The 19193-nt window shown below is 33.0% G+C and overlaps 1 protein-coding gene across 1 annotated transcript; it reads right to left on the bottom strand.

The window, feature by feature from the left end:
• Positions 1-12779: 12779 nt before the first annotated feature.
• On the bottom strand, positions 12780-14962 carry LOC114714744 (uncharacterized). The gene is made up of 4 exons (XM_028899512.1): positions 14941-14962; positions 13895-14851; positions 13113-13173; positions 12780-13023 (listed from the first exon to the last, which is right to left on the bottom strand). The coding sequence occupies exons 1-4, from the start codon at positions 14960-14962 to the stop codon at positions 12780-12782; spliced, it is 1284 nt and encodes a 427-aa protein (XP_028755345.1).
• Positions 14963-19193: the final 4231 nt, after the last annotated feature.

The raw sequence follows: 19193 nt of genomic DNA, 5'->3' as shown, positions 1-19193 counted from the left end.
CAGGTTAGGGTTTTCAACCTTACTCATGGACTTCGCTTCAAGAACGTTTTTGCTTCAAGCAGAGATAGAAATGGAAATAGCTTGCTACATGCTGCAGCTAGCCAAGCTTCTGCTTCCCTTCTTAATCGCATCTATGGGCCAACATTACAGATGCAAAGAGAACTGCAATGGTTCAAGGTTAGAGGGAAAAACAAACTTTTTCTTTGTAAAAAAATAATTGGATCAATTCATTTTGTTCTAGAAGCACATGTTTCAGAGAGAGAGAGAGAGAGAGAGTCATAGCTAATCTGGGGCTGGCACGGCCATTTCTTTCTCTCTAAAAGGGAGCTAGGTAGAGCAAGATGCTTAAATTAGTCAAATATATAGGGTGTTAGGAAGTTACTCCTCTGATTCTTGATATGGGATCTTGTAAAGTTGAATATAGTTATAAATATTGGGCTTATTTCTTATATTTATCAGTTTTTCCTAAATTATTTCTATAAATACTCTCTTAATCATAATAAAGTAGGAAGAGAAGGATATTAAGGAAGATGATTATGGTATTTTAGAAAAAATATATCATTTCTTATAATTAACTAACTTAACCAACATTATTAATATAATCAAATTAGTTAAATGGGTCTTAGATTAAAGACAGGAGGAGTATTGATTTAATTTTTCAAAAATAATGTTGACATTTGATGAATTTCAATCATATGTTGAATTAGTTGCTGTGTCTATTTTAGTCTAGCTTTGCGGAAAAACAAAAACGAAATTAGTTGTCTACTGCAATGCATGCAGGCGGTGGAGAAAGTAACACCTACTACTATTAGGATAGGTCAAAACAACTATGGCATTACGGCTGAAGAATTATTCAAAGAAAACCACAAAGACTTAATGAAGGAAGGAGAAAGATGGATAAAAGACAAAGCTCCTTATTGTTCTGCCGTTGGAACTTTGATCATCACCATTATGTTTACCGCAGCTTTTACTGTGCCAGGAGGAAATAATTAGGATTTTGGGTTACCGTTACTCATCAAACAAACTTATTTTAAGGTTTTCATATTCTCAACTATATTATCGCTCCTCTCTTCAACTACGGTTCTGATGTTTCTAGCAATTCTTACCTCTCACTACTCACAGGAAAAATTTCTCAAATCCCTACCCACAAAGTTGATTTTGGGTCTTTCCTCACTTTTCATCTCCATAGTGGCATGACGTACGGTCGCCTTTCTTTCCACCATTTATCTCATGTTGAATCATACAAACTACTAATGGAGTCTCCTCCCTGTTATTATGCTTGTAAGTGTTCCTATATTTCTCTTCGTGCTCTCACAATTCCCCCTTCTTCGTCATTCTGTTTTTGTGACATGTGTCAGTATCTCCAGCGAGAAACTCGGGACGTGGCCATGAATAGTATTTGGAATTAGTGATTTGGGGCCTGTTTGTTTTTGTTCTTTGCTTTCTTATTCTCAAAACAATTTTATAAAATTGTTTTTAAGAACAAATTTTGGAAACAGAAAACAAAACACTTTGTCTGGAAAATAATTTTTAAAAAAATCATATTTGAAAAAAATATATAAAAAATTACACTTTGACCAGCGGTAGTTATCACCGGTAGTGATGAGTAGTCGGTAGTAGAGGAGAAGAGAAGAAGAGTTCTCCAATTTTTCAAAACAAAAAAAAAAATAAAAAACACAAAAGCAAAAACAAGAAAACATGTAAAAGTTGTTTTGGTTTTTTCAATTTTTAAAAACATATTATTGTTTTTTAAAACAATCAACTAAAAACAAATTGCCAAACAACTTTTTTTGTTTTTCGGTTTTTAAAAACAAAAAATTGTTTTCAAAACAAGAAACCAAACAAGCCCTTGATTTCCCTGGTCGTGTTATTTGAATAATTATGATTTATAGATTCATTAGTTGTTGTCCTTGTTGTTATTGTTATTATCTTCTATTGGACATAATTGGAACATATCTTAGCTTTCTTAGCTTTCATATAGGATTTTAGTAATGATTGAAGGCATAGTTGATATATGGTTATTTTTCTAAGAGTTAAAGTAAGCACTTTTTGGAGATTTTTAGATGATTTGAAGGGATTATTCTTATTAATAATGTGAATGAGAGAAATAGAGTTGGGAAGTACTAGAAGTTGTCACTTGGAAGAATAGATGAATTATTATTTTTCCTAAAGATAATTTTTTTAAGGTAAGCCAATTATGGGGATTTAGTTAATAAACTATTTTAATGCTATATTATTTAGTCTTTTTATATTAATATATGTTTATCAATTTATTATTGTAGAGTGAGCTTGGTTTGGGGTCTTGGGTCTTGAATTCTCCTACTTTTAGTTCTTGTGTCAAGAACTTAAGGTAACCACTTTCTAATTTACCTTATATGCTTGTTGATGTGATTATAAGCATGTGTTGATATTATAAATGTTATCAATATGTGTTATGGTGGTTTTTGTATGAAAAGTAATTTATATATCTATATCAAGATTTATGTTTTGATAAATTTATTAGTTAAGTAGGCATGAATTATTTCATCTTATAAATATCTTGTTGATATTGAGCGAATTTGATTATTGAATCTAAGAATACTTTATGGATATTGAATTGTGTGGAATTGGATGGTTGGATTGTGCTCTATTGGTTGTGCTAAAATGTAATTGTGAGAGGTTTGATTATTTATACCACGTGGTATAGCCGCCACTTGACGTCCAGTGGTTGGCATTAACATTCTTAGGGCCCTCGGTATCACCCTTCCTTTTGCCAGGTCAAGGGTCAGTCCAAGAGACATGACACATTTTCATATTCCAAGGAAAGGGAACACATGATCTGATATGAGCTCTGTAAATTTTGGCCGAGTTACATCTCATTATTGGAGAGCTTGGTGCAGTCTTGTAAAAGAGACGAATCTTGTTATGTGTGGATAGCCCATGGGTTCTGTCAGAGGTTACAAGGAGGTTATAAGGATGGATGATGAAGTCCTGGGCATGCAAGTTACTTTTCGAATTATTATATATTGTTTTCTGTAAAGATGTTGAACTTATATGTTATTTGAAATTGTACTTTGTCTGCTTAACTATCTTGTAATCACTCCTTGTATACTTGTTGAATTGGAATTGTGGTTATTGGGTCAATTTGACTCACCCCGTGGTTATTTAACATTTTTCAGGTGAGGGTTCAGGTGTTGATCCTAAGGGGAAGTTGTCCAAGGCTTGAGTTACTCTTTCGACTCTGTATAGCCTCTGTTTTGGTATACATGATTTGACTGGTGTATATTACCAAACTTTAGGGCCTTTTTGTTATACTTAACATAATCATAGCCTTTCCGTTGCATTCTAGACTTGTACTATTTGGCGGAGCCCTTTTTGGACATATGTGATTGTTATTTTGATTGCAATTGATAACGGGCAGCAGTGGTAGTTATTTTGGTGGATTTCGAATGTCCTAGCCCATTTATAATTGGGCTTAATTGTAGTTGAGATTCCAGAGTATTGTTGATGGATTTGATATATACATGAAAAATCAAATATTGATCCATTTTTATTTGATTAACTATCTTTACTATTCTAGAACAGTAACTACTACTTTGTTAAAGATTTGGATTGTTATTCCCTATGGTAGATTTCTATTTGATTAGGTTGTTTGTCCTTCCTACCATGGTTAGCCTTCTGAAGTAATTATCGTTTTAAAAGAAAAAAAATATTTATTTATCCTTAATTGTGGGGGTTGTTACAAAAAGTCTCAGCCTTTTAGCAAAACCATAAACAAAACACAAGGATTTCTCTGCTCTTCGTTGGTGGTGAGTTGTGAGGTAGATGACTTGCTCTGATTTTGAGTTTCATTTTCTTTTTCCCAAAAAAGCTGATATTCTAATGAACTTCTTTTTCTTTTTAAGTTCAATAAGCAGACCTTGGAATCCCCTGTTTCATGAAATATTTGTTATTCAACCTAAAATACAATTGGTTTCTAAATTTCGATATGGTGGCACACTGCCACAGAAAAGAAAAGACTAAAAATGTCATGCTGCAGAAACTTTAATTTTTATTATTTGCTGTTGCTCCTCTGTTTGATTTGCAGCCGTAACTTGTTGGATCCTATGCTTAAGGTCGAGTGGTAACTGCATGTCATTCTTCTTGTTTCTATTTTAATTCATTATATATACTTCCATCTTTTCTTGCGACTAATTAATTAGAACTTTAACACGATTGATCATCCAGATGTCTCTCATAGTCATTGTATTATATAGATCCCTAAAATGTCAACATTTCGAGGTGACTTGGAATAGAACTCACCTATTGACTTTGACCCTCACGAGGTGCTGCACCGTCTTTCGCATGCTGGCTCTCCCCTTCCCAGGGCGGCGCAGCCGCAAGGTCAAAACTTGACACACCATTGGCATTTGGAGAACAATGAGGCGACATAGAACAATGCTCACCAGGGCCACACGAGGAATCAGGTGAATGACTTCAATGGCTCTTTTTTATTTTTGTGTCATTTTTGGATCAATATCTGTAAATAAGAAAAAATATCGTAGCGTTCTGTTAGCTAAGTTCAATTTAATGTTGCAAAAGAAAAATCCATACTGTTTGGGAAATCACACTGTTTGTTTTTCCCGAAAACAAAAATGGAATCTTGTTTAGCGCCTGAGCAAAAGTTACGGAAGGTTTTTCCCCAATTTTTGCTGGGTACAATAATTAATATGCATATTTGCTTAATTAAAAGAATTAATATAATTTTTGGTCCCTTATGTTTGTTCTCATTTTGATTCTTGTCTCTTGAGTACCTATAGTCCTTTGAGTTTCTTTTCATTTAAAACATTAACCTCCCTATAATTTAGTAAAAATGTGGATCATTCTGCTTTTTGAGAAGTCAAAACCTATGGTTTGAAACTTAAGAAACTAAAATCAAAATTTATGTCAATGAGGAACCGAAGATTATATTAACCTAATTAAAAATTCGGGAAGGTTTTCTTTCTTTCTATGCTATTAGTGCATCAAATTGAAGTTTTCACTTTGGTTAATTGCTTTTCGTTATTTTAACCAGTATAATGCATTATAAACACGTAAGTTGAATCTCCGCATCCTCAAGGTGCATTTAAAAATTAATTGAACATAAGGTTTTTAAGAAGTGGTTTTGCTTGAAAAAAGTGATTTTGGAGTAGTTATAAGTCAAACATGATGTTTGGTACTCGTCTTGATGCTTGCATGCTTATATTGTGTGGATTATTACAGGAGAGGAAAGAGGATAGAAGGAGGACTTGCGCCATGCAATATGTGTTAACAAACACTTCATGTGGCTGCAATGCTTGGGCACGTCACTATTCCTGCCTCCACAATTCCTTGAAACTCTCGATTGGTTCGGCGATACAGCACTTATGCTGGCTAGTCGGTTTACTGGAATCACCCAAGTTACAAAATGCCTCATAAATAAGAGTAGCCACATAGTTCGCATTCCCCAAAATTCGCTTTTGCAAATGGTTAGCAAGAGACGGGCGTTATCTTTATTCTTTCACTCTATTAAAATGCCTCACAGGCCGTTGGGGTTCCAAGCTTCTTCCTTTTTGTTTCCATGCACAACGTTTCGGCATGTTATCTACTATTATACTACCTCTGGTTCTAAATATAAGAATTAGTTAGGGGTTAAATTCATTCCTAATAATATCTCAATCTACTTTGTCTCCTAAATTTATAATGTCTTCTCCAAAATATCCTTATTGATTGCAATGGGTTGCCATCAAGCTAAGGATGGTTGCAATATACAAGATTAAATAGGTTATAATTTAGGAAAGTCAACATATATTTATTACAAATAATCAACTTAACTAATTTTCTTAATCTCTTCAAATTAATTATCTAGTTCTTATATTAAGGACTCAAGGTAGGATTAATTATATATTTTACTTTTCTTATTGTTAATATAAAACCTAATTTGAGTAGGTTAAGGATATTAGTTAAATTAGTTAACATGATATATCTTGTTTCTCAATATTTTTCAAATTTGATGCTCTTATCAAGTCATATGGCGTGACTATATATAGATATACGCAGATAGATGTGAAGAATAGCTTTTAATGCCGGCCGATGACAAGGGCAGACACCAATTCAATACATCGCAGCCATGAACACTACTATTGTTTCGAGTTAGGAATATGGGCTGGCCCTACAAATACAGGAGTGTGAGCTTAAAAGGGTCGGCTCTAAATGGCCAAAATTTCAAAAATGTCTCATTTTGCTAGATCCAGCCTTTAAGCTTGAAAGCTTAAGGTTTGCTTGTGGGCTTTCGATCCATTTAAGAAAAATTTTTTTTTTAATTTTTTTCATATTTTTATAAAAAAAATGAAAACAAAGGAATAAAATTACTAATAAAAGGCATAAATATAAAAAAGTATGAATAAAGTTAAGTCACAAACACAAAACATTATCATATCTAAATATCGATCAATATCCAAGAACATCTAGAATATCTATTAACAAGAGAATATCATTCAAAAGTTTCATCAGCATTGCAAATGTAAAATAGGAAAATACTATCATCATTTTTCTGAAATTTTGTTATGACTATCATCAATTGTTTTTTTTTATGAGTATCTTCTTCTTTAGGGGCGAAAATATCAAGTTTTTTTTTTCTTTATAAAAATTTCACTTTTAAATTTTACAGCCTAACTATTATTTTACTTTAGTTTGAAATATGTTATTGTTGAAACTCATGAGTTTCTAATTCAAACTATAGAATCATAAGTTATATAAGTACAAAAACACTCTCTTATCAAATATGTATAGTTTAAAAGTATCAACACATGATATAAATCAAATCATTATAAAAGACCAAACAAACCCTTTTTTTTTAAAATTTAATTGAACAAATTATTGTCTAAAATAAAATAAATCAAACTATTTTATGAAATTTAATTTCAAAATAATAATAACTAAATATTTAAAATATCATTAATGTCACACCCCAAAAATTTAGGGGTGACTAGCACAAAATATGAGAGAACTTATATTCCTAAATCCTTAAAACGTATGAATAAACACTTGCCATAATAATTACGATACCATTCATATAGAATATATTATATATCTCTTGTAATCAAAATATAAGGTCATTAATAGAACTCTGCAAATAACTCGTAGGCACAACACAATAAGGAGCTTCCCTTAACAACAATACGAACATATATTCATACATTTAGAATAACAAATACAGGCAAGGGTTTATGTGGAGGATCTAAAACCCATAAATAAATAATTACATAAATGTAACTTAGTTTTACATCAATTAGCAGTTGTTTTAAGCTTTGATTAATAATGAGAGTTTTTTTTCCCCCCTTCCCTGTTCAGTTGAAGGTGCAAGGTTAGCGGTACTATCTAAGGCCAAAATAAATTTTACGGGTGAATAGCATCCCGTTAATAAGAATAAGACAAAACTAATACCAAGATAATAACTCTATAGCCCATCAGAGCTTCGACACCAATCATGGGCATTCAGTTGATCTGTGAGGGTGACTTGATTTTTTTTTGTTTAATAAAATAAAGAGCAACATTATAAATTCATCAATATTTTAAAATTCTAATTTAATTTTTATGACTGATTTGGAATTTTTCAAATCCATGTCACCTTTTGAGATTTTTAAAATTCAACTATTATTTTTCTTGAATTTTCCCTTCTTTTTTCTTTTTCTTTTCTTCTGTCATTGTCCTTTTTCAAGATATGTTGATAACTACTCTTCTCTCCAAAGATCGATCATAGGATTCATGTATACTATGAATACTATCGGTTACATTGTTGTTTTAAGCGGGGAGAATGTGATTCTTATACGATAGATTGAAGATGTTCCCATGATATATGTGTGTTTACATACAAAGAGGCTATATTCATAGAGATGAGATGAGGACTGGGTTTTGGTGCTTATCAAGTGATGAGTGCTGGGTGTTGTTTATCACTTGATAAGGAATCTAGACCATCCAAATTAGATATGGATGGTCCAAATTTAATATTTTTAATTAATTAGTTATTTTAAAAAAATGATGATAGAGAGATTATCTTTATTTTTTATTCTAGCTGTACCCATTAAAATAAATATTTTAAAAAATAAAAATAAATACTAAATTGGGACTGTCTAGGTCAAATTTGAATGATCAAGATTTGATAAGTTTGAAGTGTTCATCACTTGAGGAGCACCCAAACTCACTCCCATAAGATGATCATGTAAACTCTATTTCTCTAGTTAAATAACGTGACAGACGATTCCTTGGAAAGTAACGCAAGCAAGCTTATTACACACACACACACATTCCTTCACTGCAATATTATATTGCTGGTGAGATGGGCTTTTGCGGAGGATCCAAGCAAGGAAAGGAATGGTAAGTGCATTTCGTTTTTTCATATATAGAAATAAACACACACATATATAAAATAATACTCCTCCGGTCCTTAATATAAAACTCATTTAACTAATTTGATTAGATTAAGAAAGTTAGGTAAGTTAGTTAATTATAAGAAATGTGACACGTTTTTTCCAAAACACCGTAATCATCTTTCTTAATACCCCCTCTCCCTCTTCTACTTGATTATAGTTGAGGGAATATCCATAGAGATAATTTAGAGAAAATTGATAAATATAAGAAATGGGTCTTATATTTAGGACCAAAACTAACTCAACAATTGGGTCCTATATTAAGAATCGGAGGAGTAATAACAGTTGCATTTTTTTTTGGCTCATATAGTAAGGATATTTTATCACTAATGATGGTTAGGTTAAATATAGTATGGGAGTCTAACACCCATTAAATAAGACCCCATGAATCATAGCAAAACAAGATGATCAACGTGTATACAGTTAGTATTAGACTATTAGCTTTCTCCCAACTAGAGTTTTATCTTTCTTGAATTTGTATTAATTCTCTCTCTCTTTTTCATTAAGCATAGGTATATATACTCTTATTGGAGGCATGTTCAAAGCATTATCGGGTACTAAATATAGGTACATCGCTTATTAAGAATTTGAAATGGTATGTTGTAAAAAACTAGGTCATTCTACTAAACCTAACGTTCAATGATTGAATTTGTATAAACTAGTAGCATTTAATACCGATAGGTAGTTTATTATCAACACAATAATAGTAATAATAATTGATGGAGAAATATTGTACTACCTCTAGTCCTAAATATAAGACTTAGCTTGTAGTACAATTACACTAAAAGTTAGGTCTTATATTCAAGACAAGAGATAATAGATATTTGTGCTTTATAAGAATAATTGGTTATAGCTTGCCATTGCATTTGCAGCAACATCAGTATGCATCGTTATGTTTTCTAACGAATAAATATAGGCCTAGTGGCATTGTATTCTCCTTGTTTGTGGCCCTGATCACGGATTCAATTTCTCTTTGCTTCTAGGCTATTAAGATTGATCCTTTTTAACATAATCCAAAGGAAGAAAAACAAATCAAGAGAAAACGAAACGCCACTAATACTGAGTTTAATGACTTGAAAAGTGAGCGACACCTATGAATGCAAGTTAAAATGAAGCTAGCGGGACAAAGCATTGTTAATTTAGACTCTCTTTCGTTCCTTGTTCTCCCCCCCCCCTTTCCAGTGTAATGTACTGATTTTCGAGTCAAAACATATTTTGAGTTGTTTCGTTGGAAACGTTCACAAGCAAGCATATATTCCAAATATGTAATGTTGCATATTTACTGTTGCTACTCTGCTCAATCTCCGCTCATATCTAGCTTGTTGGATCCATCCAAGGCTCAAAATCGACTGGTAATTAACGCATTATTTCATTCTTGTTTTACCTTTGAATTCAATATCTATACTTCTTTTTTTGTGCAATTAACCTGTAATGGCCGTGGAAAAAAAATACAAAACAGTAGTGAAAAAAATGAATGGAGAAAAAAATAATAGTTATGAGTTAATTAATATCTCTTACTATTGATGGTAACTCGGTCACCGAGAGAAGTTAGTGAATGGGTGGCATTGACGGCTTTTTTGGGTATCATAGGGCGCCCGATTCGAACCCAGTCTTAGCATCAGGAGGGTTTTACTTTTTAAACTTTTTGCCCTCTCTAAATTCCTTAAATACCCTTATGGAGGAAAAATATATATAATCAAAAGAGAGGGGGAGGGGGAGGGGGGAGATTTTTTTGGAAAACGGGTTAGCTCTAAATGGCCAAAATTTCGAAAATGTCCCATTTTACTAGATCTGGCCTTTAAGCTTGAAAGCTCAAGGCCTATTTAAGGGGGAAAAAAATACAATTTTTAAAAATATTTTACATATTTTTATTAAAAAAATGAAAACAAAGCAATAAAATTACTAAAAAGGCATAAAAATATGAAAAAGTAAAAAAATTGTAATTTTTTACTCATAAACATTAGAAAATGTGTTATGATGGTTTCATTTGATGTATAATATGGTAATAGAGAAAGTATGACACTAACCATGTAGTTTAAAGGAAAAAAATATATAATCAAAAGAGGGGGGGAGAGATTTTTTTGGAGGGGGGATCCCAGAGATTTTTTGGAAAAAAATTCTATTTTTTTCTTAAACGGGTTGGTTCTAAATGGCCAAAATTTTAAAAATGTCCTATTTTGCTAGATCCAGCTTTTAAGCTTGAAAGCTCAAGACCTGCCCGTGGGCTTTCGATCCATTTTAAAAAAATACATTTTTTTTATATTTTTCATATTTTCATTAAAAAAAATGAAAACAAAGCAATAAAATTACTAATAAAAGGCATAAAACGTCAAAAAAATATTTAAAAAATTGTAATTTTTCAATCGTAAAGGTTAGAAAATGTGTTATGATGGTTCCATTTGATGTATAATATAGTAATAAAGGAGGTGTAACACTAACCGTATAGTTTAAAGGAAAAAAATATAGGGAAAATTATTCTTTTGATCCTTCAACTTTTAATTCACTTATAACTCAGTCCCTCAACTATGACTCCCTGCGACTCAGTCCCTCAACTTTTAACTTGTCTATAACTCAGTCCCTTATCTTTTGTCCGTTAATAAAGTTTGTCCTTTGCTATCACATCTGTTATCCTATTTAACTGCCACATCATATCTCACATCCATGTAACTGCCACATCAGATACCACATCAGCATAATTAAATTTTATTTTTTTAGAAAAAGACTAATTTAATATTCTTTAATATTATTTAAATTTCAATTTTGTTTGTTGAGAGAAAGTTCCAGATCTCACACCGTTCTCATCCCCTTGTGTCTTCATCATGTTGTTCGGAGGGTCGAAAAGGGCTCACCTCCTTATGGTCGTCTACTTGCATATATAGAACGTCGTCCTCTTCTCTCTATTGATGGCCTCTCACAATAGTTGGGTTAAGTAAGCTGTGGGTTCTATTATTCACCTGGGTATTGAAAAATCATCCTATTCATTCGACTGATTGAGGCATCAAGGAAATGGACATGAAAATTCCTTCTTGGCATCTTCTATAGGAATGATTCATTAAAATTTTCTTTTTCTAAATTAATTTCTAATTGATTTGGTGAGATTTGCGTTGTTCTCTGAAAAATTTGGGTACTTCACTTTTTCTGCTGTAATGACTTTTAAGAATCAGTTATAATGTGTTTTTATGCATCTAAATGAGATTAGCTAGCGGAATTATAGTATGGTTTGTGTGGAACAATTTTTTTGGTCACATAGTGTTTCAAAAGATTTCTTATTAATTCTTGAATTGGGTTAAGGAAGCAATTCATTTCCCTTAAAAATTGAGGAAGTCGAAGGAAGCAATTCTAAATGGAAAGGTTCTACGTCAAGAGGCTACTATACACAACCTATTCGGGCTTTTACATTTGGGTATCTAGATGTTCTCTAATCAAATATTTATTACTGGAGAGATGAAATACTTGCATATACAAGTGTTCATATAAAATTGTTGCCCTGTTTATATGACCGTGCTGGATTTGTGATCTTGCTTATTCTGTACAATAGGACAAGTTCCAAATCTTTTGCAAAAGAATGATCATTGGAATACTATCTGAGGCTACTTAGCATTCACAAGAAGAGGCTTCATTGGTGAAGATCAAAGAGCAAGAAGAGTGAAAGGGGGAGGATCAAAGAGGAAGTGGGAAGCATTAAAGGTGTCTGCCAAGAATTAGTTGACCTTGAGACCACCATTTGCACCCGAGCATTGAATAATTGTTTCAAGAGACAGAGAACTCAATTATTTAGGATTGTAAAATTGATAAGGTGTACTATATCATATGTGAACGTTATTTGAAATTAATAAATTAGCAATTTAGCATACTTACATCAGTGTCTATTTACTTAAATGCTTGCCATTTTCATATGATAGGACTATATAGATTCACACACATAGACATATATGGTACTAGGGTTCAAACCCTCAGCAAGTTGGCAACAATCAATAAGTGAACAATAAAGCAAGATGCCATTTTTGTGTAACACGAAACTAAATTATAGTGTGAAATTTAGCATAATTTGTATCATACCAGTGACAATACCAAAACATCTACTGTAATTAAATTGGACCATAGTTTGACATAAAAAAACATTGACATGTCACCCAAAATAATATTTCAAATACATCCAAAAAGGCCTACGCCATATGTTAAGATATAAAGTCATCCAACAAGAAACTTTGCAAACAACATCCACTTCATCATGTACTTGATTTTGCACTGCTAGGTTTATGGTGGAGGTATTGTACTAGTAGACTCTTGTTGTGAGTTTCTTCCAATAGTACATGTTCTTCTATTATGCCCATAGTTTTTGCAAGAAGTACACCGAAGTCGTGCATTTGTCCTTCAAATCTTATTAGGTTGTGAAGGCTCATCAGATACTCTTCTTCTTAATTTTGGAGGTCTTCTTAGTCTTCTGTGATAAGACAGAGGGTCTATCTCCTCCCTATTTGTTGCTTCCCACATTTCTTGTCCATTAATCGGCTTCACCACGGGGGAGTAACACTCAACATAAGCATCTATCTTCAAGTAGGAATGTACATAATCATAACGGTCTTCTCGTTTTACATAAATAGAACTAACCGCATGCCTGAAATAGATAATCAATAGTATGTTAGTAAAATCTAAAATAGACTTATGATTCAAAACTCCAACATAACTTTAAAAATTGTAACAAACCTACAAGGTATCCCAGTCAAGTTCCACCATCTGCAAGCACAGCTCTTAGAAGCAAGGTCAACTGAAAATTTATGTGAGTAACAAGAGACCTCAAATTCAAATTCTCCTGCTTGTCAAGCAACCCATTTTCTTGATTCACGAACTTCTTTATCCAACCTTCGCCTTGGATTTGGGCATACATGACTTCCACGACTTTTAAATTTCTCCGCCTTTCTTTTATTTGCTTGAAATCTTGTAATGATATAAGTGTGAATCCATTCTAACAAACCAATGATTGGAAGTTCTCGAGCTTCTAAAAGCCTACCATTAAATGATTCTGATATGTTATTCATAATCATATCACACTTTGGATATTCAGTGAAATGAGATTTTGTCCAACATTGAGGAGGGAACTTCATCAAATGGTCTTATGCCTCTTTTGATCTATTTTTCAACTCATGCATTTTTTGCTTCAATCCATTGACATGTGTTGCTTTTGCAGCTTGTAATACCAAATCTCTAATCACAGTTCCAGCACCATATCTACTCTTAATGTTGGCATATAAATGCCTAACACACAAGCGATGCTCAACTTTAGGAAGAAGTGACTCAAATGTTGGCATTAATCCCCATGACAAAAAGAAAATCTGTTAAGGAATTAAAGATAAATGCTATTTAAGTAAAAGGAAAAAAATGCATATTAAGTACCTTTTGCTGATCATAAATAAAGACTCATCTTTGTGTTCTTCCTATGTCATTTAGAATATGCTCAAGAAACCATGACCATGAATCTCGATTTTCACCTTCAACTACAGCGATTTCTAAAGGAAAATATTGCTCATTTGCATCATGTCCCACTGCTACTAGTAATATTCCACCATAAGGCCCCTTTAAGAAGCATCCATCTAAGCCAATAATAGGTCTACATGCTGCTAAAAATCCTATCTTGACAGCATCCAAACAAAGATATAATCTTTTAAATCTTGGTGGTCTATCAATAAAAGGACGATCTGTCAAAATTGTAAATGAAGTTCCAGGACTTTTAGAGAAGATCTCATTGTTGTAATCCCATAATCTCTTGTACTCATCCACAAAATCACCTTCAATATCTTGCTTTGCCCTTCTTCTTGCCCAATAAGCCTTAGGCACTGACACCTCTACCATGTAATCCTCCTTAATTGTAGATATCGCATCTCCAAGACTCATATTCTTATTTATCTTCATTCTATTTTTAATCTTTCTTGACACCCATTTAGAAGAAACATTCCTAGAACTAAAGGTCACACCACAAGTGTGTCTTGAATTATAAGTCTTCACATGATATGTCATCGAATCCCTCTCTTTACTTACAAATATTAGCCAATTACAACGTACACACTTTATACGACACCTGACACTATCATTTTTAACATATATTGTTTCATATCCATTCATAAGTGAATAATCTCTAACAGCTTCCCTAAATTGATCAATCGAGGTGAACTCCATTCCAAGTTTGAAGATAAAGTCTTTACACATCTCATATGGATTATATCTTTTGTAACTACTAGTCACAACACCCTCTTCCAAATCCAAGTCAGATTCATCTATAGATTTCAATGAATCAGTTTTAAGATTAGATGACAAAGAGCCCATATCTTCATCAACCAATGTTAAGGTATCCACATTATCTAATGACATGTTATCTTCTTCCAAATAAGTTTCATCATCTTCCTCAATACTTAACTCGTCGTCTTCATCACTACTCCATTCATGACCCCCTATTTTTCATTTCATATGGTTAGGCCTCACATAAGTGACACAAATTGTATTATAATATTAACATAAATCAAAAGTACCCATCACTTACCGTTGCTAGTTGAAACATCCATGTATTTGAAAATCTATATATTCACAAAAAAAAAAAAAAAGAAAACAGAAAAATTAATAAAATAGTTACAGTGCAAAAACGATATAACTCGAATTTGGATCACATAAACCAAGGGACACAAAGTAGGCATCTTACACTCTAGTATCTTAGCCAAGAACTAACAAAAACTAATGACCAATTTTTTTGTGTTAATACCATAAAATATAGGATGGTGTTATTAGACTCTATTGACAATGCTGATGCTAAATGAATTATTCATCAATTTTTTCTCTAACATATGATCATCCAAAAGGCTTTATTTATATGTATTGCACATCAGTGTTTTTCTATATATATTTTCTTCTCATTAATCTAGATAAACAATTGATACAGTCAAATTAGACAAAGGGGACCACCAAATAGAGTCAAGATAGAGCCAAAATCGATGAATATAACAAGTATTACTTAAATAAACCAGTGGGACCACTAAAGCCTTCTACCATGTGAAACAGAAATACTTTTGTTATGTGTATATATTGCAAAAAATTCCAGGAGCACATGCATCTGACACACCAAACAAGAGAGCTTCAAGCGGGCCCTTATAACATATAAAGCACACAGATAAACTGCTACAAAGTAAATAATTTTCACCTGCTGATATTCCTTTACAATCTTCTAAAGTCTTATCTCCTTCTTCATCTAATCTTCTTCTTTTCTGGCTCTCTCTTCTTCATTGTTCTCTGCGTCCGTACGTCTTTTTCGTTGTGTGGAGTTTTCGTCTTCTTGGCGTCTACACTACACTTTGTCTCAATTAGTATTTCCTCTGCCCGTCTCCTTTTTCTTTGTTCCTCTGCTTTTAGTCTTTGTTCGGTCACCTCTATTTCACCTTCTTGTTTTTTTCAAAAACCCTACCTTAACTGAAATTATTTTTTTTAATCTTAAATACATTCCACATGTCTCTGACTTGGCACCCACATAAGCAATCAGTAATGGAGTAAATAACGTTTTCTTACAGGTTGGACGAGTAGGGCTGATTTATTAATGATAAAAATCATTTTCTAAAAAATAAGAAAGATGAGGGACTAAGTTATAAGCAAGTCAAAAGTTGAAGGACTGAGTCGCAGCAAGTCATAGTTGAGGGACTGAGTTATAAGTGAGTTAAAAGTTAAATGATTAAAAGAATAATTTTCCCAAAAATATATAATCAGAAGAGAAGGGGAGGGGGAGGGGAGATTTTTTTGGAGGCGGGATCTCGGGGCAGACAAGGGGGGAGCAGAGAAGAGGGAAGTTTCGAGACTCTCAAATGAGGGACTCTAGCTGTCATTCAGTTCCAGTCCTTCACCTTCGTTTGTCCTGGTCGTCGCCAGTGTTCACAATTGCCATCTCCTCTGCTGTTCAAGGTTCCATTTTTACTATTTTCTCTCCCTTGTTCAGCATTGATTTTTTTCTTCTCCTTTGGTACTGCCTTGCCCAGATTATAGAAGTTTCTCTCTTGATGACCGCTTCCATATCTGTCTCCCTTCTTCCTCTGTTCTATGCTAAAACCGTCAACCTTTATCCTTGCTTGTCTAAGTGCGCTGCTGTGGTATAGTTGAATCTTTCTTCTTTTTGGGTTGTGTTGATGCATGCTAGGTGATTTGAAGCTTTGGTCATTCATTCCTTCCTCTTTTTCTCCATTTGCTGTGTGAAAATAAGAAAGAGCAATTGGGGGAAATTTTAAAGTAGTTATTTACTTTGTGTTGGCCTTGGAATGCCCTTAAAGTATTCAATAAAATGTTTAAATGAAAGAGACCTACTTGAATATATGTTTCTACAGCATTTTCACGGCGGAGCATAATTTCAATTGTCTTCAAAGGAGTTTCATTTAAATCTTGCTTAAAGATAAGGTTGGAAGCAGTGAAATTTTATGATGTTTTGGAATGAAGTTGGATGATAATTCAAGAACTCAAATAAGCCTTGTGAAGAAATTGGATTGAGTAAGCTTAATAGACTATATTAATATTATTGCTTGGGAGTGCATGAATGGCAGTTTATGAATTAAGACATTTGTTTATAATTTAATTTTTGAATGCCCATAAAGCGTTTGATGGATTAGGTGAAAGAGAGGATCATTAAATGTTCTATAAATTATGAAGAACTTGGTTTTGCTTGCTTGAGCATGTTAATGGTAACATTGAATCACCTATGGTGTAAGAATTATTTATTATTGAAATTAAGATACCTATGGTGTAAGAATTATTTATTATTGAAATTAAGACCTGGACGACGTGAATAATGTTATGAATTCAATAGGTTTATAAAGAAGAAAAATAATAGTTTTGTTCTGGGTATCTGGAGATTAGGAGTGCATATGAGCCAGAAGCTGTTTAATAGGAGTAGGTTATACTTTTGGTTATGCAACAAGTGATGAATAGCGTCCAATAATATTTTTCACAAATGATATTTTTACTGCTTGTTCTATACCAATTTAATTGAATTATCAGCTTTCTTACAAAATAGTTATCAAATAATTCTTTTAATTTCATCACTTTTCCTTTTCATTTATTGGATACTTTTAATGTTTTATCTCTCGGAAGATATTATTTATTGCTTACGTAGAACAAGAACTTTACTTGAGAATATTTCCTCTTCAATATTTTATTTTTATGAACATTCATGCCTGGACGTGGAAAGAAAAGTTTATGTTATTTTAAAACTTACATCTGGGATCTTTTGTTATAAGGTATTGCTTTTGAGATTTTATCATTAGAAAAAGATCCTTTCTATTTGTCAATGGTAAACTGATCCCATGCATGCTTGGAAATGTTTTTGAGAGATACAGAACACTAGTAAACTGATCCCATGCATGCGTGCTTATTATTCATGACTTCAGTCGCGCTTGTTATTCGTGGCTTCAGCTGCGCTTGTATTGGTACGTCATGGTTAACACCAAGCTCGCTTGAAATTCGTGGGCACTATCCCCATGCTTGTAGTCGTGGTTTCAACGGCGCTTGATGGTTACTTGCCCTCATGGATTGTGTGTCCATGCTTGTTGCTCAATCTGTTATAGTCCTCAACTGGAGTGAGGTTTTCACGCTATTTCTTGATTTGGTTGTATAAATGAGTCATTTAATTAGTTTTGTATATCAAAACTGCTTTACATAGTTTCTTTTATGTTTTAATGGTTTACTCAGAAATTGGAAGCAACGGCAAATCATCGTTCGCCTGACTCACCATTGACGTTTGGAGAACAATTAGTTGAGATAGAACAATCCTCACTAGGGCCAAACGAAGAATCAGATGAATGAGTAAAAAAGCTCTTCTTATTTGCGTGTCATTTCGATCAAGAGCTGTGAAAAAATAAGTACTGTAGCAATGTGTTAACAAAGGTGTGGTCAGAGAAAAAGAACTCAATATTTTTTGTAAGTAAATTTTCGAGTTCAATTTAAACCTGTAAATGGAAAAATCAAAATTATTGTTCGGGAAATCACGCTAGTGATGGAATTTTGTCAAGAAGTCTTAAAAATAGGCATATTTGTAATACCCCGAATTTGCTGACTTAGGATGAGCAGAAAAAAGAAAGTTCATTAAAATTATTTAATAGCTCAATCACAATTGGGGAAAATTATGGAATATTGATTTTTCAAGGTTTAGAAATATTTTGGAAAATTTCATTCCCCAAAAAGTGGCTTAAATAACTTTAATAGATAATTTTAAGAGAAAAATGGTTTATTTTCTCTGAAAATTATGGAGAAATACTTAGAGATTTATATTTAATCTGAAATTTTTAGGAAAATTATTTTATGGGTCAAAGAAGCTAATGGATAAGAAAAATCCATTCATGATACTTTGGTTTAATTTCTGAATATATCTCATATTTCAGAAAAATAGGAGAGGGATAAGATTGGAGAAATAAATATGTTGGGGGCAAAATGGTCTAGAAATTTTTCTTACACAAGTCACCCGTGCTGCCTCCCTCATTAATCATCTGATTCATCTTCCTGTCTTCATTTCCACTGCCATTCAAAGAGGAGAGAGAGAGAGCCCGAGAGAGGGGGAGACCGAGAGAAGGAGGGGGCGACGGAGGTGGTGATCGGAGGTAGTTTTCTTGCATGCAATCAGCGAATCTGCCTAAGGTGAGCCTCCTAAGCACTCTTCTATTGTTGTTTTCTGCAAATGATGGTTAGATATCAAGTTTTGAGTCGCTGGAGTTGGAGTTCTAGTGAGAGAAAATGGAGGAAAGAAGAGGAGGACCGCTTGGTTATTGTTCTATG

This window comes from Neltuma alba, unplaced genomic scaffold (genome assembly GCF_004799145.2).
Source record: "Neltuma alba isolate B1F8T4 unplaced genomic scaffold, ASM479914v2 tig00011541_pilon, whole genome shotgun sequence".
Classification (NCBI taxonomy): Eukaryota; Viridiplantae; Streptophyta; class Magnoliopsida; order Fabales; family Fabaceae; genus Neltuma; species Neltuma alba.
The sequence above is the reverse complement of the archived record's forward strand: the minus strand, read 5'-3'. Positions and strand labels throughout refer to the sequence as shown.